This window comes from Saimiri boliviensis, chromosome 17, assembly GCF_048565385.1.
Source record: "Saimiri boliviensis isolate mSaiBol1 chromosome 17, mSaiBol1.pri, whole genome shotgun sequence".
NCBI classification, from domain to species: Eukaryota; Metazoa; Chordata; class Mammalia; order Primates; family Cebidae; genus Saimiri; species Saimiri boliviensis.
The window spans coordinates 63898704-63923026 of record NC_133465.1 but is presented as its reverse complement, the minus strand read 5'-3'; the positions used below and the strand labels follow the sequence as shown (position 1 = coordinate 63923026).

General features: G+C 55.5%; 1 protein-coding gene across 3 annotated transcripts in view; it reads right to left on the bottom strand.

The window, feature by feature from the left end:
* Nucleotides 1–1631: 1631 nt before the first annotated feature.
* TTYH2 (tweety family member 2) overlaps nt 1632–24323 on the bottom strand; it is a 51285-nt gene continuing 28593 nt past the window's right edge. Inside the window, exons 5-15 of one of the 3 annotated variants that reach the window (XM_074388919.1) lie at nt 21036–21131; nt 20455–20527; nt 14964–15033; nt 14651–14706; nt 14007–14099; nt 13684–13776; nt 11874–12016; nt 10998–11183; nt 10449–10527; nt 4179–4271; nt 3287–3540 (exon numbers count right to left, since the gene is read on the bottom strand). In XM_074388919.1, the coding sequence (XP_074245020.1) occupies nt 3460–3540; nt 4179–4271; nt 10449–10527; nt 10998–11183; nt 11874–12016; nt 13684–13776; nt 14007–14099; nt 14651–14706; nt 14964–15033; nt 20455–20527; nt 21036–21131 (1063 nt within the window). In that variant the 3' untranslated portion in view covers nt 3287–3459. Of the gene's footprint in view, nt 3541–4178; nt 4272–10448; nt 10528–10997; nt 11184–11873; nt 12017–13683; nt 13777–14006; nt 14100–14650; nt 14707–14963; nt 15034–20454; nt 20528–21035; nt 21132–24323 lie in introns of all 3 variants that reach the window. The other 2 variants (XM_039476330.2, XM_039476331.2) reach the window with 2 other exon arrangements.

The window sequence follows — 24323 nt, the reverse complement described above, 5'->3', positions numbered from 1 at the left end:
AACTCCTGAGTTCAGGAGATCTTCCTGCCTTTGACCCCCACCCTGGACCCCCAAAGTGCTGAGATTACAGGCACGAGCCAGCACTCCTGGTGACAACCCCTTTTTTTTTTTTTTGAGACGGAGTTTCGCTCTTGTTACCCAGGCTGGAGTGCAATGGCACGATCTCGGCTCACCACAACCTCCGCCTCCTGGGCTCAGGCAATTCTCCTGCCTCAGCCTCCTAAGTAGCTGGGATTACAGGCATGCACCACCACGCCTAGCTAGTTTTTTGTATTTTTAGTAGAGACGGGGTTTCACCATGTTGACCAGGATGGTCTCGATCTCTTGACCTCGTGATCCACCCGCCTCGGCCTCCCAAAGTGCTGGGATTACAGGCTTGAGCCACCGCGCCCGGCCGACAACCCATTTTTAAATGAATGAAAGGGGGAAGGAAGGAAAGGAAATTTTCCATATGGGTGTATCTGTCAACGACACGGCAGGCTTCTTGAGTAGTCCGCAATGTGGGGCGTTAAGAGACTGTGGTAACACCCTTGCTGCTCCTAAATTTAAGACTGTACAGCTTTGGAGGAGGGAGAAAGCTCGTTGGAGATGAATTAGCTTTGGAGAAGAAACCGCTCTGCTGGCCGTTCCCTGTGGGTAAGTGGTGGGCTCCAAATGACAGCCTGGGACACTCACCCGTTCCTGGCAAAAGCTCTGCCCACAGAGGGGCCTAGTGGAGTTTGCTGCTCTCTCTCTCCGGGAGCAGGTCAAGTTCCAGTCCCTCTTCCTATAGCTGTTCCGAGTCTGCAGTCAGGCTGCTGTTCAGAGGATGTTTGGGATGGTAAAGGTGGGCCCACCTGCAGGTTGGCAGGGAAAACAGAAGTCCAGGACCCACCCCACTCCTTTCCCTTGCTGGAGAGACTAATGCAGCCGAGACAGGAAAGGGAGGTGACACGTATAGCAGTGATCAGACCACACCCAGGCTTGCACACTCCCAAGGCTTGCTTCCTAGTTCACGCAGGGCCAGCCTCCAACTCAGCTCCCACTCTAGCTGCGAGACAATGGAATCCCCCAAAGCCAATCTCATTTGGGTATTGAGATGCAGTTACTAGCTGGGCAAGGTACGTGTAATCCCAGCACTTTGGGAGGTCGTGGCAGGAGGATCACCTGAGGCTGAGTTCGAGACCAGCCTGGCCAACATGGTGAAACCCCATCTCTACTAAAAACACAACACTTAGCTGGGCGTGGTGGTGGGTACCTGCAATCCCAGCTCCTTGGGAGGCTAAGGCCGGAGAATCGCTTGAACCCCGAAGGTGGAGGTTGTAGTGAGCTGAGATCGTGCCCTTGCACTAGAGCCTGGGTGACAGAGTGAGACACTCTTTCTTTTTTTTTTTTTTAAAAAAAGCAGTGACCTTTAGGAGGAGTTCTGGAGAAAGAGCAGAGCAGAAGTCAGTCCTGTCCCTGGTCCTGTAAGAGCAGCTAGAGGCCACAGGAGAGCCCCGTGACATTCATTCAAGCCCCTCTTTCAATCCTGGCATGGAAATCGTGACTGGAATCTGCTTCTAAGCCTCCCACCACATGACCTGCCGGAGGGGCCGCTCCATCTTTCAATACCCTCGTTCTTCTCTGCAGCTGAGGAGTCAGAGACGGAGTGCACATTTTAGTACATGTGGTTTATTTCTCTTCCAGGTGAGGCCGCACGTATATAAGCAAAGGTTTGCCCACCTGGTTCTCTCGGGAACTCCCGGAGGAATCTGTTTAGTTTCCGTGCATTAAAAACAACCCTCTAGTTGCCAATAAACTTTCAGAAGCAACACGTTGACATCGCAGAGCTCCTCTCTGTGGGCGACGCGGACATACCAGGGTGAGTCTACGGTACACGGTGAGCACGGGTTAATGCAGGGGAGACAGGGAGTCCCGGCTGCCCTGTGGCCTCATTCCATCGTGGAGGCTTCGCTGGGAGCTGAGGACCACACTGCTGTCCATGTTTCAAGGACAGGAGGTTCTTCCAAAACAGAAACAGAACCTTGTCCCAAGCCGAGTCACGCCACGCCCCTGCGTCAGTGTGCAAGGCTGGGGCGCTGCGTTGTGCACTCCAGGTTGGCAGGAGGTTGGAAGCACCAAAGACCCCAACTTTGGCCCCCCCAACAGGGAGGACTGGGGGACATTATTCCCTCCTGGCCAACAAGCTCCTGTGGCTGAGCAGGCCAGGGCCCAGGACGCCGGGAGGGGCAGGTGCTGGGGGAGGCAGGGCAGAGGCCTATCCTCCCATGAAGACACAGTGGTACCACTTTGCTAAAACCTTTTCTGGCAAACTTGCTTGGAGACAAAAGGAGGGGACCGCTGATGGCATTTGGCTAGTCCGCTAGAGCGGGGATCTCCGGCTCTCCATCTTGGCTTTTCTCTCCTCTTAAAGATCCTCCCTCCGTGGGTGAGATGAACCCAGATCCCCATCAAACGGCAGCTTGGGACAGGATGTCTCACTGATCCTTATTTTATTTAAGAATCGGCTCCTTTCCCCTCTCCTCCAGATCTGGAGAACTGGCCGGGGCTAGCAAAATCTGCGAAAGTAGTGACCTAAAAACCAGGGGGAGGCATGAGCTGCAAATCGGTTGTAAAAACTGGAGGTGCTAGGAGTTTCAATTCTTTGGATAATCAACATGTTTAAAACACTGGAGAAGAGAAAGGAAGTCGTTTCAAAGTGTCTGTTCATACCTGAGACTGAGCCTATCTGCAGCTAACGCGTCTGCAGCACTGATTCCGGAATAGAGGCGAGGTGATGGAGGGTTAGGGAGACAGGTGGGATGCAGCTCTCACCTCTGTTCCGGCCAGGGTCCACCAGGCTGTGACCCCCAGCCCCGGAGCCACTGTCCCCCACTGCAGACCTCTCCTGACACCTCCCCTCTATGGCCCAGGAGGAGCCTGTCTGGCCCTGGGAACTCTGATTTGGGCTGTTCTGGTCTCATCGGGTGCGTCTTTCTTAAAGAGCATCTCCTGATCAGCCCTTCTCAGTGTTACCTGCAGGGAACGGAGGACTTATGTGACTCTGAGAGGGGTCGTCTGGGCCCTCGGCCGTGCTGACAAGAGGCAGAGTCATGGTTGTGGGACAGGAGAGAACATACAGCTCTCCGATGGTGGCGTCTGACCTGGCCCACTCCTCACGGCCACTCCCCTCCTGGCGAGGGCGAGACGGAGGGGTGAGCAGGGCCAGGCAGCCAGCTGAGGGATGGCGCCTCCGAGGCAGCCAAGCACCTGGGAGCGTTTCTGGTGTGGAGAGCAGGGCAGAAGAGAGAGGCTGGCCTGCGTGGCGGGTCTTCTGCCCCCGTGGGGCTTTGGTCGGGGATCCCAGCTGCTCCTCTGCCACAGCAGGAGGCCTCTTGGGCTCCAGATGCCTTTGGCTTCTATGAAAGAAACGCAGCCTGTGTTTGCATTAATTAAAAACCAAAACGGAAAAAGGAGGCAGGAAGCCCTGAAAGTGTGTTAGGCTGGAAACTGATTCCCGTAGTGCCTCAGGTGCTCGTCCGCCACAGACAGGTAGGTGGCCCTCATGCTGGGAGAGTACTGCCAAGAGAGAAGGGGGGGGCGGTCAGAGCCGGGTCAACTGGGCATTGCACCAGCAAAGATTCTGGGGACTTCTCAGAGTGGAACTGGGCTGGGTGTCTTAGGGAATGGGGGAAACCTGGCCATGCCCCCACCCCGCATCCATCAGGACATCTGACTCCCAGCCTGAAATAAAAAAGGTACACACAGACCAGCTGTCCTCCGATGTCTACTCCGCCCCAGCACACACCCCCAGCACCCAGCCTGTCCCCTCAGACTGGGGACAGCATCAGGGTGCGGCAGCACATGGAGAAGCAGTCAGCAGCCAGCAGGCTGGGGGTAGGGGCCCAGAGACTCAGAGATGCAGGTTCAAATCCCAGCTGCGTATCTTACCCTGTGACCCTGGCGTAGCTTCTCCAGCCTCTCCTAGCCAGTTTTCCTACCTGCGGTGTGGACCTAAGAGTGCTCAGCTCTTACAGTGAAAGGGTGAAATGATAAGGAGCAGGCAGGAGCCCTAACACGGCTGCCCTCAAACTGGGCTGCTCTTCAGAAATACCTGGGGAGCTTAAAAACATCCTGAGGCCCAGGCCATACCTACCAGGATATAAATATGTATATTTTTATTGATGCAAAATACACATAACGGTGGTGACGCATACCTGTAATCCCAGCACTTTAGGAGACAGAGGCAGGAGGATCTCTTGAGCCCAGGAGTTTGAGACTAGCCTGGGCAACATGGCAAAACTCCGTCTCTATAAAAAATACAAAATATTAGCTGGGCGTGGTGGCATGCACCTGTAGTTCGAGCCTCTCAGGAGGCTGAGGCAGGAGGAGGAGGAGGTACTTGAGCCCAGGATGTGGAGGTTACAGCAAGCTAAGGTCAACCGCTACACTCCAGCCTGGGCAACACAGCGAGACCCTGTCTCCAAATAAAAAAGACAATGGACATAACGTAAAACTAGGCATTTTAAAGAGCCACCACTGTTTTTTAGTGATCTTTAGAAAATTCCAGTGTGCATTCGAGCTGGAGGGGCAGTGACCCAGTACAGAGAAGGTGCTCGACAGACCTTAGTCACTCGTCCTTGGCAGTGGAGAGGGACTCTCACTTTTTTTTTTTTTTTTTTTTTTTGAGACAGAGCCTTGCTGTGTCGCCAGGCTGGAGTTCAGTGGCGTAATCTCAGTTCACTACAACCTCCCTCTCCTGGGTTCAAGCGATGCTCCTGTCTGTCTTCTGAGTAGCTGGTACAGGTGTGTGCCACCATGTCCGGCTAATATTTTTGTAATTTTAGTAGAGACAGGGTGTCACCACGCTGGGCAGGATGGTCTCGGTCTCCTGACCTTGTGATCTGCCCGCCTCGGCCTCCCAAAGTGCTGGGATTGCAAGTGTGAGCCACCACCCCCGGCCAGCCTCTCACTTCATACCCTGCACACAGGCCACCTGGGGATCATGTTCACAGGACCTGAGATTCTACCCTTCTAACAAACTTCCAGAACCTGCCACTCTCCTGAACCAGGGAAGCTTCAGGGATCCAGGTCATTCACATCAGGGGGAGCTGAATGCTTCCACCTGGGGTGGGGTGGGGGAAGAGGGAGCATGAGGCTCTGCACCCAGTGGGTCTCAAGCAGGGGTGTTTTTGCCTCCCAGGGGCATTAGGCAATGTCTGGATACATTCTGGTTGTCACAGCTGGGGGCTGGGGTGTTACTGGCATGAGGCCAGGGGCGCTGCTGGACATGCTGCAATGCACAGGAATCCCCCCACCGAGAATGACGCTGCCCGTCAAAAGCACTGAGACTGAAGAAGCTGGCCTCGGAGCAGTGGTTCTCTAAGCACGGTCTCCAGAGCAGCAGCAGCAGCTTTACCTAAGAATGTTAGATGCACATCTCTGGCCAGGCGCGGGGGCTCACGCCTGTAATCCCAGCACTTTGGGAGGCCAAGGAAGGTGGATCGCCTGAGGTCAGGAGTTTGAGACTAGCCTGGCCAACATGGTGAAACCCTGTTTCCATTAAAAATACAAAAAATTAGCCAGGCATGGTGGTGGGTGCCAGTAATCCCAGCTACTCGGGAGGCTGATTCAGGAGAATCGCTTGAACCTGGGAGGTGGAGGTTGCAGTGAGCTGAGATCGTGCTACTGCACTCCAGCCTGGGCAATGAGAGCGAAACTGTGTCTCAAAGGAAAAAAAAAAAAAAAAAAAAGCACATCTCCAGGCTCCAACCCAGATTTTCTGAATCAAAAATGGGGTGGGTCCCTCAGGCAATTCTGTTGCCCATGCAAATATCAGAGCCTCCTTTTTTTATTTTTTTTAAGACAGAGTCTCACTCTGTCACCTAGGCTGGAGTGCAGTGGCACCATCTCGGCTCACTGCAACCTCTGCCTCCTGGGTCCAAGTGATTCTCCTGCCTCAGCCTCCCGAGTAGCTGGGATTACAGACACCCACCACCATGGCTGGCTAAATTTTTGTATTTTTAATGGAAATGGGGCATCTGCCACCAAGCCTGGATAAATTTTGTATTTTTAGTAAAGATGGGGTTTTACCATGTTGGCCAGCCTGGTCTCAAGCTCCTGGCCTCAAGTGATCCGCCTGCCAAGACTTCCCAAAGTGTTGGGATTACCGGCATGAGCTACTGCACTGGCCAAGACCCTCCTTCTCAAAGCAGTTTTCCGGAACTTGAATGATAATAAGTTTGTTAAACTTAAAATCCCCCAGGCTCCTTCCTCAAGAGATTCTGTTTCTGTAAGTCTGAAGAGAAGTCTCAACGTCAGTATTTTTAACAATTGCCCTGGGTCATTTTTGTTCCTCAAATCCAGGAAACAATGCCCAGACGGACAGAAGAGATGATTCCTTGAAGGCAGAGCTGGGGAAAGACACACTTCCAGCAAGGGACAGGCAGTATATCCGGATCACCAGGTGTGAAGTCACCCACCCAGTGAGATGCCCTGACTGTCCCAGAGAGGGCGCTTGTCAGAGGGAGGAATTTATCCACCTCTTGAACTTGCTAGGTGCTGAGGAATATTTAGAGCAGGCACCCTGGGAAGGGGTGGGGCGCAGCCAGCTGTGCTGTCTTTACTGGGCAGACACCCACACCCTCCACGCCATGGGGTTCCTTGGTCAGCAGCATCATTACATGTCACTCTAGGTCCCTTGCTGGAGGTGGGTCTCCCCGGGGCAGGCTGAGCTGGGTGGGACTGGGCTAGGTCAACTTGGCCATAGCACTAAGCATTTCTAGGCAGGTCTTAAATCTAGGGGGGAAGGTTTTTCCTGTCCTTGAGCCTTGCAAATAAGGTCAGTTCTTGATTATCTCTACTAATGGCAGGACGAGTGGCCTGGATCTTTCAAACAGAAGGTAATCCAAAAATCATTTTTATTTGGCATCACAATGCATAGAGTAATCCTTTTTTCACAGCAGATTTCCCCTAATTATGTTGTGCTTAAATTAATATTAAGGTCATTCTGCATTCCTGGGGCCACAGCAGCTGGTGGTTGGAAAAAGGAAGCCAGGAGGCTTCTGATTAGTGAGAGAAACTAGGTTGGGATTTAAAAGGTGCTGACTTTTAGACCGGGCACAGTGGCTCATGCCTGTAACTCAGCACTTTGCGGGGGCCGAGGCAGGCAGATCACTTGAGGCCAGGAGTTCAAGACCAGCCTGGCCTGCATGGTGAAACCCCATCTCTACTAAAAATACAAAAATTAGCAGAGTGTGGTGGTACATGCCTGTAATCCCAGCTACTCGGGAGGCTGAGGCAGGAGAACTGCTTTGACTCGGGAGGTGGAGGATGCAGTGAGCTGAGATTGCACCACTATACTCTATCCTGGGTGACAGAGCGAGACTCTGTCTCAAAAAAGAAAATAAATGGTGCTGACTTTGAATACAGGTTCAACCAACTCACTCCCGAGGACCCCGGGAAGAAGGAACAAAATAAGGCTGGGGCTTGTGTTTGCAAAGCTGCGGGCAAGGGACAGCAGGTGATGCTCCGCGCAAAGGCGCCAAGGTGGTGGCACAGGAGTGAATGACGAGGGACTGGTTCCGGCAGGCTTTGCAGCGGGCAGAGGCCAGGGATGCTGCTAAACATCCCACACGCAGAGGCCAGGCCCCATAACCTGTGGACATTCGGGGTGCACCAGGCTTTGTGGTGGGAGCTCCACGCACTTGAGGCCGACAGCATCCAGCCCCCATCCCCAGCCCCCAAGTGAGGTGAGGACCAAGTCTCCAGACATTGCCAAATGTCCCCTGGGGGGAAAATTGCTCCTGAGTGATCCCCTGCTCTACACTGTGGTTCAAATGCCACCTCTTAAGTAGAACTTTCTGGAATCCTCTAGAGCAGCAAGAAGAAGAGTTCCTTCTTTCTGGTCCCAAAGTATCTTGTGGCACTTTCTACAGGTAGCCTTCTCCAGTGCCCCTTCTATAGAGTGGAACTTCCTGAAGACAGGCACCGGGTTCCACTTGCTCTTCTCCTGCATCTGACACTATGATTTTCACCAAGCGCCATGACCGGGAAGCTGACTCCCTGGGTGCCTGTGCGAGCAGCTCCCGGGTCTGCAGGGCCCAGGCCTATCATGCTGGTCCCAGGTACTCGGGCTCCAGTGCTTCTGTTTTCCTGTTGGACGTACCCTTCCAAACTACCTGGGGAGGGACAGTGAAATGCCTTGCCTGGCCCGATGAAGGCAGACACCTGGCTCCAGAACCCTTCCGCCCATCCCGTAGCAGACTTCTGGGCTGTCTTTGATTTCCCTTGTCCCTTCTTATAAATACCACAGCTCTGGCGGGGTGCAGTGGCTCACACCTGTAATCCAGCACTTTGAGAGGCCAAGGTGGGTGGATCATCTGAGGTCAGGAGTTCGAGATCAGCCTGATGAAACCCCGTTTCTACTAAAAATACAAAAATTATCCAGGCATGGTGGCACATACCTGTAATCCCAGATAGTCAGGAGGCTGAGGCAGGAGAATCGCTTAAAGCCAGAGGTGGAGGTTGTAGTGAGCTGAGATTGCGCCACTGCACTCCAGCCTGGGCAAAAGAGCGAGACTCTGTCTCAAAAATAAAAATAATAAAAAAAAAAATAACAAATGCCACAGCTCTGTAGAGAAGGTGGGGTGGAAGAAAAAATAGCAATAGCTCACTGTCCTGTGGCATGTACTGTGTACTTCACATGTGCGCTTTGATAACAATGAATCCGTCCCATGAAGTATGTGCTAGTATCCCCATATCCATTTGACAGCTGGGGAAACTGAGGCAGAGAGAGACAGAGTGCTTGTCCAAAGCCACAGAGACCATAAGCGATTAGCTGGGATTTGAACTCAGGCATTTGGCATGGGAGTCTGTGTCCCTGACCCTTGACAGTCAATTCACTGTCTGCAGCTCTGTCTCAGTCAGTATTTCCGTGTCCTTTGGATACTTCTCTGTGATGAGACAGCAGGGTCTTTTCTTCTTAACCTGCCCACCCCTCGTCCCCTCGTCCCCTCAGCTCCTCCCCTGAGGCTGCATCTCAGGTATGCAGGCTGGAGGTGGTAGGTGGACAAGAGGCACAGACCCCACTTGGGCACAGTCCTAGGGAAATGGGGAAGTGAGATGGACTGCGGAAGGCTGTGTCCGGGTTCAGCCCTCCCAGACCCACCACCGCAGCCAACCCACCCTCCAGCCCTGGGGAGACTAAGGGTTAAGGTAAACAGACATCTAAAGAGAAAAACATGTCCTTAGTTTTCTCTGATGCAAAAAGGAAAAGAGGCCCCCTCTCTTCTTGGAATATTTCCTTTAGAAAACTTATCATTGTAGGCCGGGCGCGGTGGCTCAAGCCTGTAATCCCAGCACTTTGGGAGGCCGAGGCGGGTGGATCACGAGGTCAGGAGATCGAGACCATCCTGGTCAACATGGTGAAACCCCGTCTCTACTAAAAATACAAAAAATTAGCTGGGCATGGTGGCACGTGCCTGTAATCCCAGCTACTCAGGAGGCTGAGGCAGGAGAATTGCCTGAACCCAGGAGGCGGAGGTTGCGGTGAGCCGGGATCGTGTCATTGAACTCCAGCCTGGGTAACAAGAGCGAAACTCTGTCTCAAAAAAAAAAAAGAAAACTTATCATTGTAAATAATTTCTGTCTTTTGAGATGTGCGCAAACCCTCTTAAAGGCTGACTGTGGCCTTGCCAGTGTTACAATCGGGATGTTTCTTAGGTCTGGGAGCCATCTCTTGGAAGCAGGACATCGGGAGGACAGCAGCTCCTCTCCTCAGGGACAGTTCACCTGCGGGCCTGGCTCCAAGCTGGAGCTATCTGATTATCATGGAAATAGTTTTATTTTTACTCTGGATAAAGGCAATTAGCTGGCTGGGTGCGGTGGCTCATGCCTGAAATCCCAGCACTTTGGGAGGCTGAGGTAGGCGGATCACTTAAGTCAGGAGTTCAAGACCAGCCTGGCCAACATGGTGAAACCCCGTCTCTACTAAAAATCCAAAAATCAGCTGGGCATGGTGGTGCACACCTGTAATCCCACCTACTTGGGAGGCTGAGGCAGGAGAACTGCTTGAAACCCCGGTTGCAGTAAGCCGATACTGCACCACTGCACTCCAGCCTGGGCAACAGAGCGAAATTCCATCTCAAAAAATAAACAAAGGCAATTACCTGGCCAGAATGGCCACCCCAATTAGTGGGTTTTGGTGTACTACTGTGACAAACAGTGCCATCGAGTCATCTTGCTGGATGACAGGTACGCAGTGAGCTGTGTCATGTTGCCACCCGGCCAGGGGAAGGAGTGAGATTTCTTGCGTCTTTGCAATCTCCTTAGCGGACTGCCTGGGATACCCATGACGGTCTGGTTTAGTGCTTACTCAAGAACAGAACTGTTTTATTCTTTTCTGCCTTTGTGGAGAGGATTCACTGGGTTGGCTGGTTTTCTGTTTATGTGTTACCCCGACAAGGAAGGGCCAGGGCCCTAATTACCGTAGGCGGAGGGGAGGCTCTCCCGATGAGCGGCACATTCTCGTAGCGTGGGTTCCTACCAAAGAGCATGGCTTGGTTCCTGCAGGGATGAGAGGAGAGCTCAGGAGGGGACGGCGTGGGAGTGGGGGTGTGTGTAGATTTCTACAGGAGGGCTCCATGGGTGAGCATATGGGAGTGGAGGGATGGAACCGGACCACAGATAGAGTGGAGGGGGTGTGGTGGGCAGACATGGATAAGTGCCTTGGGAAGCCTGAGGACAAGTGGCTGATGGGTAACAGCAGCTAGGAGCAGCGTGGCCTGGAGACATGTAGCTTCTCAGGCCTGGGGACCGTCCCACCAGCTTGTGGTAGAGGCTGCTGCCCGACATCCGTGGATCTGCCTCCAGCACATGTGGATGTGGAGGGGTGACCAGATGCTCCCCAGGGCCTTCCCTCCAGACACCCAGTGGCTGTAATGGGGTCCATGGGCGGTCTTGGGGGGCCTTCCTCCCCCTCCCCGCCGGTGTTGTAGGCCCCCACATGCTGTCTGGGTAGTGTGTGCAGCCCATACATGTACTCGGAGACGGGGGCGTTGGAGATGGTCTGAGCCGGGGGCTGCAGGCTGGTTTGGCTGCCCAGGCCGCTGCTGTAGCTGCAGAAGCTGTGAAGCTGCCCCCTCAGGGGATTGTGGGCCGCCATGCGCCAGGCTTGGGGGTTAAAGGGGTCATCATCATCAATGTCGTTGTAGTCTCTGTTTCTAGAACAACAGGTAGAAGTTGGCCAGCTGTGAAGGGTGAAGGAGGCTCCGAGGCAGCCGGGTGCTGTCCTGCTTCCCTGCCTTCCCTCCCAGGACTCTCTCCGGCCACGCGTGCCTCCTTGAGAGTCCTCTAAAGCATGGTCGCCAGCCCTGCCGCCTGCAGACCATTCTGGCCCACTCCCAACTTCACGATCAGCTCTTCCGGGCTCCCCACCATGCTGACCGTGCGCACGTGGGTCCTCCCTACCCTGCGTCCTCTTGCCCATGAGGTGTCTACACACAGTCTTGTCCCTGTCCATCTCGTCAAGGGGACTGCAGGTTCCCCGGTAACAGTGACACCATGTATCCTTCTTGGTATCCCCGGGGCGCCCCTCCCAGCACCAGGAACTTTCCTCACTCCAGATCGCAAGTCCGGGTAAGAAGAGAGGAGAAGGGAGGCCAGGCTATGGCCTGAGGGTTGTCACCACCCTGGGCCCAGCTCCTGCTCTGGGTCTCACCAAACTCCTTTGCAGAGTCTGTCTGGACTCTTGGGGAAGTTTCTGTAGAAGTCAGAGAGCCTGCTGTGCTGACCGCCTGGGCCCTCTGATGACCCTCAGTTCTGGGCTGTCAGCTCGAGTGCAGAGCAGAGCGCCCTGCCTGCTGCCCTCCCAGGAGACCCACAGCTGGTGGTCTCCTCACTGGGCAACCCACCTGGTGGTGAAGTGTTTCCAGGCCCTCGGGCCCGCGCAGATCATGATGGAGAAGGCGAGGGCAGCCAGGAGGGAGAAGAGGCCGAGGTAGAGTAGGCCCTGAAGGCCATCGTAGCAGACGCCGGTAAGGGCGTCCAGGTAGTCCTGGAGGAAGAGGAGGGACACACAGCTGGTGAGGAGTCAGGGCAAAGCCTGGACCTGGGGTCTCCTGGCTGCTTCCCATCCTGAGCACCTTATAGTGCCATTAAGGGTCCACACTCTGGAGCCTAACACAACAGGCTTCTTGGGTTCATTCTGCAAACATTTGCTGAGCACCTACTGTGTGCTAGGCACTGAGAAGCTGGCTCTGAACAGAACAGATGAGGCTGCAGGGTGGGGAACTGAGACAGGGGCCGCTGAAGCTGAGGCCAGCAGGGCAAGAAGCAGCACCCCTTGAAAAGAGCGGGCAGAGGGGGCAGACTTGGCCTGTTCAGGAAAGAGAGGGAACACAGGCCGGCAGGAGATGAGGCTGGAGGGGCTGGGCCATGCTGGGCCTTGCCGTGCAGGAGAGGAGTGCCGACTTCTAAAAGGGTCAGAAAGACATGGGAGGGTTTGGGAATGGAAGGGATGTGATCCAGTCTATTTTGCAAAAGGACTGCTCTGGCTGCAAGTGTGAAAGCTCACGGGTGATGAGGGGGCAAGAGAGAGTGGGAGGAGGCCACTGTCTGCTGCAGGAGCAGGACCTGACCATGGTGGAAGCCAGGGAGAGAGAAAAATGGATTCAGGGTACAGCTGAGAGGACAGCTGCCAAGACTTGCTGGGGATTAGATGCAGAAGGGGAAGGAGAGAAGAGACGGGGGTGCCTGCCACGTTCTTAGCTCTGAGGTCAGACTACCAGGATCTACAAACGCAAGCCCCTGAGGTGCCAGCTAAGGACTCTTCGGTAAGCCACTTTACACACACACACACACGTGCGCGCGCGCGCGTGCATGCTTGCCACACGCACTTCCCCTATGCACACACACGACCACACACATGCACATACCACATATGTACACACGTGTGTACAACACACCAGCACATATACCACACATGCATACCACACACACATGTACCCACTTACAGACATACACCACACACACACACACACACACACACACAAATGCACACCCACACAGCACACACACAGAATAGCTGTATCTATGCATCTGTCCATCCACACACATATATGTAAATTTCCCAGGAAACAGCATGTGTTTCACAGTGTTAACAGTGAGGACTCAATGACATCCTGGATATAAAAGGCACAGAACAGGTCCAAGCGTAGAGCTGACAGCCATGATGCCGAGGAAATCCATACGGGATATGAAGGCTGTCGCCATACCCTGGCTCACTGCTTGGGGGTGGGGGGCTGTCACGTGCTCCCAATGTGTCTCTGCATCATTGTGTCTGTCTGATATTCCAAGTTCCTGGAGGGATGACTCTGACATCCACTTGCAACCCAGGGAGACAGATGTGTTGACCAAATGGCCAGGAGTCTGGACAACGGGGAACAGCCTCCTTCGTATTGGTCAGGGTCCCCCGCAGTGACCCAGGGCCAACCAGATCCAACCCTCCCATCCCTGACCCCTGGGCCCCTGTACTGAGTTTCCCTGTCTCAGGCCCTGGAGAGAGGCCAGGCACCCCTCCCTTCCCACTGTCTGGCTTCAGCTCCCTTCCTGGGCCTGAACGGGGTCCAGGCCATTGCTCTCCTCGGCCTCCACTGGCTTCTCTCTGGAAGAGGCCTGCTGGGTGCCCTCACCCTCTCCACGTGCCCCCAGGGCCCCCAGCACCTTGTGCAGCCCTCGGCAGTCCAACATGGCAGTCAGCTGGTGGAGGCTGGACTCCGAGGAGTTCAGCAGGAGCTGGATTGCAAGCAGGTCTTTCTGAAGTGGGAAGAGAAAGAGAGGCGAAGGGGCTGTGGGGGAGAACTGACGAAGAAAATCACAGCAGCTGTGCTCAGGGGCCTCTAGAGCCCAGGAAGGGAGCCGAGTCAAGGGGAGGGAGCGCAGAGAGCCAGCAGCCAGCTGTGCACAGCCTGGCCCTGGGGCTGGGGCAGGGGAGAGGGTGGTCAGGGCTCATCTGGGGCTCCCCAGTTCCTGCCCAGCTGCCTTACCTCTGCGGTGGGGAAGAGGGGCACGGCAAACTGCAGCAGCCCTTCGATTTGAATCTGCATGGTGGTGAGCGCGCGCTGGAAGGTGGTCAGTGTCTGCGCCAGGAGAGACACAGCCCCGCAGTGAGGCTCCATCTCCCAGGAGCCCCACGGGCGGCCTAGCGGCCTGTGCTCCTGTCCCTCTCACTTGGCTACAGCTGCACAGGCCCTTCCACTTGCAGGAAGCCTTCCCCCATCCCTCTGGCTTCTTAAGAGTTGCACACACTTGCAGGAAAGCTCCCCCCATCCCTCTGGCTTCTTGAGAGTTGCACAGTCTTCTCCCGGCTTGCAGCTCAGATGTGGTCCTCGGACCAGCAGCCCTGGCCTTGCCTGGGAGCTTGTGACAAGCGCAGAATCTCGGCCCCACCCCAGAGCTCCTGTATGGCATCTGCATGGGAACCAGCTCCCCACGGAGCTGCGTACACGTTAACCACCGATCCAGAACCCATGACCAAGAGCACGGTCCCCTTCACAGAAGCAGCTAAGGAGAGGACCACGGTGAAGTAGGGAAGGTCCCACCACCTCCGCTGTCCTGCTGAGTGGTAGGGCTTAGGGTCAAAAGGGAACGAGCTGATGGAGCGGCTTGAGGGCAGGGTGAGGGGCCATACCTGCTGGAAGGGGCTGCTTCCACTCTGGCTACAATACAGGTAGTAGCGAGTCACCTCTGCAGGTCAACAGCATGGCGTTAGGCAGCTCACAAATGATCAGATGAGATCTCTAACATCCTTGGCGGCCAAGCAGACCTCCCTCCCTGTCCCCAAGCTCCCAAGGGAGGCATTTTCTAGGAAATGGCCCAGAGCATGAGCTGGACTTGAAGTTCAGGGCTGACGAGGGGTTGGATGGCTACAGGGTTGAAAGAGGTAGGTAGGGGCACACCGCCCAGCCACCCACGCATCCACAGTAGTGGCCCGAGAGTGTTACCTGTGCTGATCTGACCCTCCGTGATGTTTAGGATGAAGGTGTCAGGAGCCACACAGAAGTCACTGGTGCCCTGAGTCAGGGAGAGAGGGACAGGGTGGAAGAAAGTCAGACACCAGGACATCGGGTCCCTGAGAGGAGCCAGGAGCCCAGCACCCCAGCCCCTCGAGTTCCCTTCCAGATGGCAAAGAGCAGAGTCTGGAGCCAGCCTCCTGGGTTCCAACCTGGCTCTGCCCCTTCCTAGCTGTTACCTTGGACAAGTTATTTATTTTTCCTGTGCCCCAGCTACCTCATCTGTGACATGGGGATGATGCTGTTCACCCAATGCCCGTAGTGTTCAGAAAAGCGACTGGGGCAAAGAGCATGCTAACGGTTTCTCTTACTTCCTAACGCCTCTTCTGGGACAGACCCTGTGGGCCAGCATCCTGGCCCTTCCTAGCTGTTACCTTGGACAAGTTATTTATTTTTCCTGTGCCCCAGCTACCTCATCTGTGACATGGGGATGATGCTGTTCACCCAATGCCCGTAGTGTTCAGAAAAGCGACTGGGGCAAAGAGCATGCTAACGGTTTCTCTTACTTCCTAACGCCTCTTCTGGGACAGACCCTGTGGGCCAGCATCCTGGGCCCCAGGGCAGCTGCAGGTTGTGTGTAAGGGAGTTCATCACACCATGGCCCCATTTGCTCATGTCTGCTTTAATGTTTTGTCTTGCTACCATCAAATCCCACAGGCACTGGTGGGCGATCTAGGAAGGCGCCCCTGAACTCTTTTTTTTTTTGAGACGGAGTTTCGCTCTTGTTACCCAGGCTGGAGTGCAATGGCGCGATCTCGGCTCACCGCAACCTCTGCCTCCTGGGTTCAGGCAATTCTCCTGCCTCAGCCTCCTGAGTAGCTGGGATTACAGGCACCCGCCACCATGCCCAGCTAATTTTTTTGTATTTTTAGTAGAGACGGGGTTTCATCATGTTGACCAGGATGGTCTCGATCTCTTGACCTCGTGATCCACCCGCCTCAGCCTCCCAAAGTGCGGAGATTACAGGCTTGAGCCACCGCGCCTGACTTGAACTCTTTTTAAAGACTAAGGTTGGTGCTGAAGCATGTGTGAGCCTTGGGTGCAGGCCTTCACCTGCCAAGACACGGGGTGGCAAGGGCACCGGGCTGAGATGGGGCTGAGATGCGGCTGCCACTTACGAGCTGGAGGAGCTGGCCCGTAGCACGGCCTGGCTAGGTGATTGCTAAGGCCCATGCAGCAGGGTGGGAATAGACACGGGCCCCAGGAGAGGCGGCAGCAAGGACACGGCCTCCAAGCCAGGCCCACCCCAGATCTGGCCCGGGGTGCTCTGGGGACTGAATAAAGGGGGGCCTCTGCCTTTCAGAGCAGCCAGGGAGAGCTCCGGTCCCCTGGCCTGTTCCTAGGGGTCTCCCCTTTTTCTGGAGCATGCTCCCTGGGCAGGGGACCCCTCTGAGTGCCCTGTTCTGCCGGTGGCCCCATCCTCCTTCAGGAGCCACTGCCTCTGGGGTCCACGATGGAGCATCACTCACCCACTTGTTAAGTTGATAGACATTTATGGAACACTTACTCGGTGCTGTGCAGGGTTCTAACACCTAGAGGTAAGTGCATCACGGCACTTACAGTCTAGAAAATGTGTGTATAGTGAGGGTGGGGAATAACATACCCCTCTAGAGACAGAGCTTCCCCAGAGCCCCATGTGCATGCATGCAGGGACACACACACACACACACACACACACACACAAGCACGCACTTAAATGCACTTAAGACCCTGGGAGAAATGCTTTATACAAACCACTAGCATTCATAATACATCAACCTGGCCTATTATTACCTATCAGAGCTGCAGTGCCAGCAGGCCTGGTGCTGTGCCTCCACCCCCCGGCTGGAGTGGCAGAGAGAGGGCAGCCGGGCCCAAGTGGAGGATGGGGAAGGCTTGGGAAACTAAAAGTGAGGGCACCATCTCAGTTTGGGTCACCCCAAGAAGTTTGAGAACCAAGAAAGGAGAGGGACAGGAAGCCCTGGTCCAAGGCTCCACAGTGACATCGTCTTCCTGCCTCCCTCCGTCCCCTCCCAGGCCAGGCCTGTTCTTCACGCCCCTCAGCCCCGCTGGAGCCTCCATCCCTGGGGCAGGTGCATAGGATGGCTTGGAGTGTGGGACTCAGCAAGGAGTCAACTCCCCTGTGAAGACAAGCAGCAGTGTGTTTGTGCATCACATGTATGATATGCAGTTGTGTGTGTGCATCACATGTGTGATATGCAGTTGTGTGTGTGTGCATCACATGTGTGATATGCAGTTGTGTGTGTGTGCATGCTGGTATGGGTTGGCTGTGTCCCCACCCAAATCTCATCTTGAATTCCCACGTGTTGTGGGAGGGATCTGGTGGGAGGTAGCTGAATCATCGGGGAAAGTCTTTCCCACACTGTCTTGTGACAGTAAGTCTCACAAGCTCTGATGGTTTTTTTTTTTTTTTTTTTTTGAGACAGAGTCTTGCTCTGTTGCCCAGGCTGGAGGGCAGTAGTGTGATCTCGGCTCACGGCAACCTCCAACTCCTGAGTAGCTGAGACTGCAGGCATGCTCCACTATGCCTGGCTAATTTTATATTTTTAGTAGAGAGGAGGTTCCCTCATTGATCAGGCTGGTGTTGACCTCCTGACCGTCAGATGATCCACCCCGCTGGGCCTCCCAAAGTGCTCAGATGACAGGTGGGAGCCACCGTGCCTGGTCAATCTGGTGGTTTTTAAAATGGGAGTTTCTCTGCACAAGTTCTCTCTTTGCCTGCTGCCATCCATGTAAGACGTGACTTGTTCCTCCTTGTCTTCCGCCACGATGGTGAGGCTGCCCTGGCCATGTGGAACTGGAAGTCCTCTTAAAGCTCTTTCTTTTGTAAATTGCGCAGTCTTGGGTATGTCTTTATCAGCAGCGTGAAAACAACACACGTGTGCATCACTCAAGCCACGGTGATGAAGGCGGCAGGAGGGGACAGGAAGAAAGCACTGAACACAGCTGGAGCAGGTAGGAGAGGCTGCCCGGTAACCAGCCCAGGTGATGGCTGAGCCTGCAGGCAGCTCCTGAGAACAGAGGTGAGGGCCTGAAGCAGCCCCCGTGACCCTACCATGATGATGCTGAATACACAGGAAACCAGCGGTGGCCACTGTTTACTGGACATTTTCTGTGTGCCGCCCAGGATTAACCCACTCACCTTTTCCTACCAACAGCCCTTTGAGGTAAGTCTTGCTATCTTCCCTACTTGCCTAGGAGGAAACTGAGGCACAGAGAGCCCCAGTAGCTTTCTCAGGGTTCCACTGCCGGGAAGGGGGGAAGGGAGGATGTGGGCACGGGCAGGGTGGCTCCAGAGGCCACACTCCTACCCTCTGACTCAGGGAAAGGCCTGGCTGCCCCTCGGCTGGAGCAGTCCCCCGGAACTCTCTGTTCCGTGCTCGGTGGCCAAGGCACTTGTGACAGCCCTTGCCTCCCCCCTCACAGCTGAACCCATTTCCTTCCCCTTCCTTCTTCTAGGGCTTCCCACCATCGCTGGCTGCTCTAGCCCCTCACCCCAGGCACCTCCTGGCTGGCAGTGCTGACACTGGGGTGGCCCCAGGGCCTGGAAGCTCGGAGCTCCGCTGTCAAGTCCTGCCCACCCTCCTCTCCTGCCTTACCCGCAGATCTCCGGGCAGTGCTCTGTCCTCATGGGGGAGGGGGTGAGGGGAGGCCTTGTCAGTCCTCTGGCCCCACGGCTGTCAAAACAGGCCTCAGAGAGCAGGGTGGCATTGCGACGCCACACAAAAGCTCCCCACAATAACCCCGGGACAGCCGGCTGCCCTCCCCGCCCCCCTGGCTCCTCCTCACCCGGCTTCCTATTAAAATGCAGCAGCATCTCCAGCCCCATCAAAGGCCCATTCAGCTCCAACCCCCCCGTTCCCCCCTTTTGCACACAAGGCCCTGACTAGAGGAATTAGGGAAATGGCCTTTCTCCCCAGCTCCCCTGGCTGGGCGCCTGGCTGGGAAATTACATGGCCTCTGGTTTTTGTGAACACCGAAGCCTGGTGAGAGGGAGGAGCCCCCCACTGGGAGGGGCGGCTGCCTCCAGAAGGCAGAGCTGCCCAGAAAGTGGGACTGTGCCCTGCAGGAGCTTGTCCTGCACTCCCTGCGGCTCCCTTGCACGTGTCCCTGGCCCCAGAGGAGGCTGCAGGCTGGGCAGCGGATGCACGTCACCCTGGCCAGCAGTGGCACTGTTTACAGCCCTCCCAGCTTCTCAAGCTTTCAAACATGACCTGGGCCTTTTCTCTACCAGTCCTTGGCCTGTGGTCACTGCACTGGGGTGGCAGGGACCAAAGACAGGAGACACCCCCTCTTCTCCCTTCTGCACACGCTGCTGACGAAGGTAGTGCCAGAGTCCCTGAGGGGACTGTGTCCACGACCAGAACTGGTGGCCAGCCCCCAAGTCACTGGGCAAGGCGTGAGTTTGGTTAGGGAGCTTCTAGCCACCCCCATCTTATCCCATCGAGCCCCAGGTCGCTAAGGGCAGGACAGATTGCATGTCCTGGGGGTTAGTCTGTGGCCCTTGAATCAGAGAGCTTCCTTGAATTCCCCTGGTAAATTGTGTTTTTGTCTATTACATGTGTGCACGAACACAGACGCACACAGACACACCCACACACACCCACACCGCCACACACACAGTGCGCCTCCCCTGTATTGAAGCCTGGGGTTGCAGTGATCTGCCCACAAGTCTTGCTTCCAAAGGCTGGAACTCTGTCAACAGCAAACATCATGTCCTCTTGGCTTCCGCACCCCAGGCATCTTGTACCATCGAGTGCCACCCAGCAAATGCTGTCAGCTGAGCGAATGAACAGCCTCATGCACACGGCTAACTGCCAGCCTTAGGTCCATTAGCGACCATGTGTACCCACAGAGGAAGCCCCCACCTTTTCCTTTTTTAAACCATTTTCAGGCACCACTTCCAGAAACATACAGCATGTGTGCTTCAACCCTGGGAGTCCCAGGGCATGACGATGGAAGGCAAGTCAAACGCCACCTTCTACGGTCCCAGGGCCTGGAGAGCCGGCAAAGCAGTGGCTTCTGGTGTGGGAGGGCTTCCCGGGTCTGAGACTCGGGCGTCTACCCATCCTCATGAGACCTGGTCGGTTCTTCATACCTAGAGAGAAGCTCCTGGTCACCCAGGCATGCCTAAGCGTAAGCGTGCCTGGGTGGCCAGCGCGTCTCTTTGGATGTGAAGCATGGACGCCTCATCCTGGCTCTGCCCCTGGGCAGGCCTCTTCCTTTCTCTGGGCCTGTTTACCCATCAGTAACGAGAGGGGCCGGTTCAGATGACACAAGTGCCTTTGGTTCTGAGATTCTGGGATTCTAGGTTAGGAGCTGGGACCGGAAGCTGGCCCTGCTTGGAGGCTCTAGGCAGGACACATCCCCAGAGCATCCTGGCAGACCACCCACTACCCACCCCCACCCCTCCCCAACTCACCACTGCCGCAGCGGCATCAGCGGCCAGGGACGCCCAGCTGAGGAGCAGGCTCAGTGCCCCGCAGCACAGCATCCTAGGAGACAGGCAGGCGACAAGATTGGCAGGTGGGGGTCCCCTTCCTCCCAGTCTTCTTCCCGCCCACCTTGGCCCCCAAGCCCTTGCAGTGGATCCAAAGGCAGCCTCAGTCCCTGCCTTGACGTGGGCTCTGCTAACTGCCGAGTGGAGGACCATGGAGCCCAGGTCCCTGGGGATAAAAAGACCCAGGTGTAAGAGCCCAGGCCAAGGGGGCCGAGTTGGCTAAGATGGCCAGAGGCTCTCATGCGTGGGCCCACGTTTCTCAGCTGCTCAGCAGAGTCAGGCTCAGAGAAGAAGGAAAGCCTAATGCTTGCTTGTTTGGTGACCAGATGGTGAGCTGGTGGCTGCTGTCTCCCGCCTCTGCTGAGTGCTGAGGACAGGGCAGAAGGTGGCCTCAGGCAGCCTGGCTGTTGTCCCCGCACTCGAGCTGGCTAGGCCCTCGTCTCTCTCTGATGATGGCATCTCGCCCAGCTCTTTATCCCAAGTCCATGGGTAGGAATACTCACGAGGCCAGGAGACACTTGGAGCGCTTGGCCAGTCCCAGGCAAGCCATGAGGCAGATGACCAGGTCCAGGATAAACAGCAGGAGGTAGGAGAGCCACCTGGGTAGAGGGCCAGGGCCCGTCAGGGGCAGCAGGGCAGAACTCCTCACCTGTTGCCCACCTGGGAGGCCTGCACGGCAGCCCCAGGGCCACTGGACGCTTCACTACGACACACTGCCCAGAGCCAGCACGCACATGGCATGCATAGGCTGAAGGCTCCGGGGCTGCACCCTCACTGCTGCCTGGACAAAGCTGTCACTTCCCACTCCTGCCTCCACCTCCAGGCTGAGTGTCCAAACCAGCACGGTGTGCTAAAACTTTCCCCAGCGAAGGACTAAATCCCTGCTGTCCACCCTCTTTGCCACTACCACAGGTGGTCACTGAGAACTTGAAATACGGCTTGTGCAACTGAAGAAATACATTTTAAACTTCGCTTAATAATTTTAATTAGATCATTCGTGGTGGGGCTGCCACCCTGGACAGCGCAGCTTTGAAGTGTCTTTCTGCAGCCTCCCAGCAGGCGTCTCCTAGGACCCTACCTCCCTTTGCCTCTAGAACTCTCAGACAACATCAGACCAGCCAAGTTCTCATGTTTGTAGCCACAGATCTAAGACAGCCCCTAAGGTGTCTGCTTCTCAGACAAACACAGCCTGGCTCCTCAAGACCTCCCATCTTGCTCCCTCGTTGGTTGGGATCCATAACTTAAGACTTTTGGGTTCAGGCTGGACACAGTGACTCTCGCCTATAATCCCAGCATTCTGGGAGGCTGAGGTGGGTGGATCACCTGAGGTCAGGAGTTCAAGACCAGCCTGGCCGATATGGTGAAACCCTAACTCTACAAAAAATTAAAAAAATTAGCCAGGTGTGGTGGTGCGCGCCTGTAATCCCAGCTACTCAGGAGGCTGAGGCAGGGGAATTGCTTGAACCTGGGATGCAGAGGTTGTAGTGAGCTGAGATCACGCCACTGCACACTCCAGCCTGGGTGACAAGAGTGAGACTCCATCCCCAAAACGACAGTAACAAAAGGCTTGTAGGTTCATTTTAAACATTTGTGCCAGGCACTGAGCTTGGCAGCAGGGATACCCAGGTGAGTAGGCTCATTTCTGACCATCAGAGAGCTCAGTGTGGAGCCTGGGAGGCCGCGTCAGGGTACTTACAGCCCCACAGCCCTGCAAACCCCCCCAAGCCCCTCCTTCCTCTGGCCTTTTTGCCCTCGAGGCTGGGCTGATGGGGAAAGGCAGTCACACCCCAGCGGGGAGGCTTGGTAAGCCACTTCGCCCCTTGGGACCTTGGTTTCCATGTCTGTAAAGGGAGCTGGAACCCCTCATCCCACAGGGCCAGAGTAAGGATTAAGCACATGCTGAATACAGAGGTTGATGGGACAAGGCAGCCAGGGGCTTGAAAGGCCCTGCCCTCCTGTGTACGGCTGACCGAAAGGATGGAGAGGCAGCCCCAGGGTCAGGTTCAGCAGGTTGATTTTAACCTGCCAGGCGGGCTCACCACAGGCAGTGAAGGCAGCGGCCTGGCTTACAGACTATGGGGGTTATATAGGGGGTTTGCGGGTAGCCGGGTCCTGTTTTAAGAAAAACCACATTTTGGTTTTTAGGGGCTGACATTCTGCTTAATTGGGTTAACATGTTGGGTTTGAGAACCGAGTATGACCACATCCCGGAACCTAGGTGCGCTGCTTACAGGGCTTAAGGCTGTTTTGTTATAAGCTCGGCTTAGCAGGGGAGGGGGTCTATGGGCTTGCTTTGCTATAACCCTAACATGCTGCTTCTCCAGGGGCCAGGCTGGAGAATCCAAGTACCCGAAGCCCCAGGGCACCGAGAAGACCCCAAACAAAGTGCCGCCATTCCTTTCCCTTCCACGCAGGTCCCCAAGGCGGTCCTCACAAGGCAGCGGTGGTCTCCTCTGGCAGCCATGCCCTCTGCCCCACGCTGGGCACCAGCGGGAGAGTGGACAGAGCAAGAAAGGCACGAAGACAGGCGCTTCTCAGCCCCCAAAGAGGGAAGTATTTGGATCTAATTTCTCTTGATGCAAGAGCCAAGTACAATTTGCTGACCCCTCCTCCTCTCCAGCTATGGTTCTCTGCTTCACTGACACCACAAAGGGGAAGAAGGAGTTTGCAGCATGGGCAGGGAGTGCCCTGGAGTTGGCGAAGAGTGGCAAAGAGGCTCCGAGGGAGCGAGGGGAGGGAGCAAGCTGGAGGCCCTGGCAGCCAAGCGAGGTTCTTTCTGACTCCCCAAATCGAGGCTCGCTGCCAACAAAAGCGGATAATCAAAGTCCTTGTCCCTGCACAGAGCAGGGGCAGCTCACACTAGGCCTCTGGGTTCCCAGGAATGGAGCCGGGGGCTTTGGGGAGTGGGCAGAGCCTGCTGCCACCGAGAAGTCAGTTTCCTCAGACTCAGCTCAGAGCTGGAAGGAACCTTGCAAACCATCTAGTGTTTGGGTCACATTCTTATTTTTACACACACACACACACACTCTCTCTCTCTCTCTCTCTCTCTCTCTCTCTCTCTCTCAATACCGGGTCTCTCTATGTTACCCAGGCTGGTCTCAAACTCCTGGACTCAAGAGAACACACACACACACACACACACACACACACACACACACTCTCTCTCTCTCTCTCTCTCTCTCTCTCTCTCTCTCTCTCTCTCTTTCTCTGTCTCTCTCTCTCAAGACTGGGTCTCTCTATGTTACCCAGGCTGGTCTCAAACTCCTGGACTCAAGAGATCTTCCTGCCTCAGCCTCCCAATGTGCTGGGATCATAGGCGTGAGCCACGAGGCCCAGCCAGGATCCCATTCTACAGATTGGAAAACCAAGGCCATGGTGGGGAGAGCCTGGCCCAGGAATTCGACATTGCCTACATCAAGCTTGCTGCAAGGGACACAGCCAGCCACAGGACACCTCTCAAAACACTCACTTCATGTTTCACACTTAAAGATTTCTTCTCACCACTTGCCTCTGCACTGCAGAGCAGCAGCAAATCCAGTTAGGGGTGCCTCTCACCCACTCTCTGCGGCTGTGATTCACCAAATGCATCTTCCCTGCCTCCACGCCTCCTGCTGTCAGGGGTTCCTGGAAACAGCTCCTCTAGGCAGATGTGTTTTCCCAGAGGAGCCGGGCGAGGGCTAGGGGATGTATTCCTAACCCAGAACTCGGCTCTGCCTGCCAGGGCCACTCCCGCCCCGGCTCCCTCTCCCCCAACTGTAGCCTCCCAAAGAGAGGAGGCTCTTGGCGGTTTA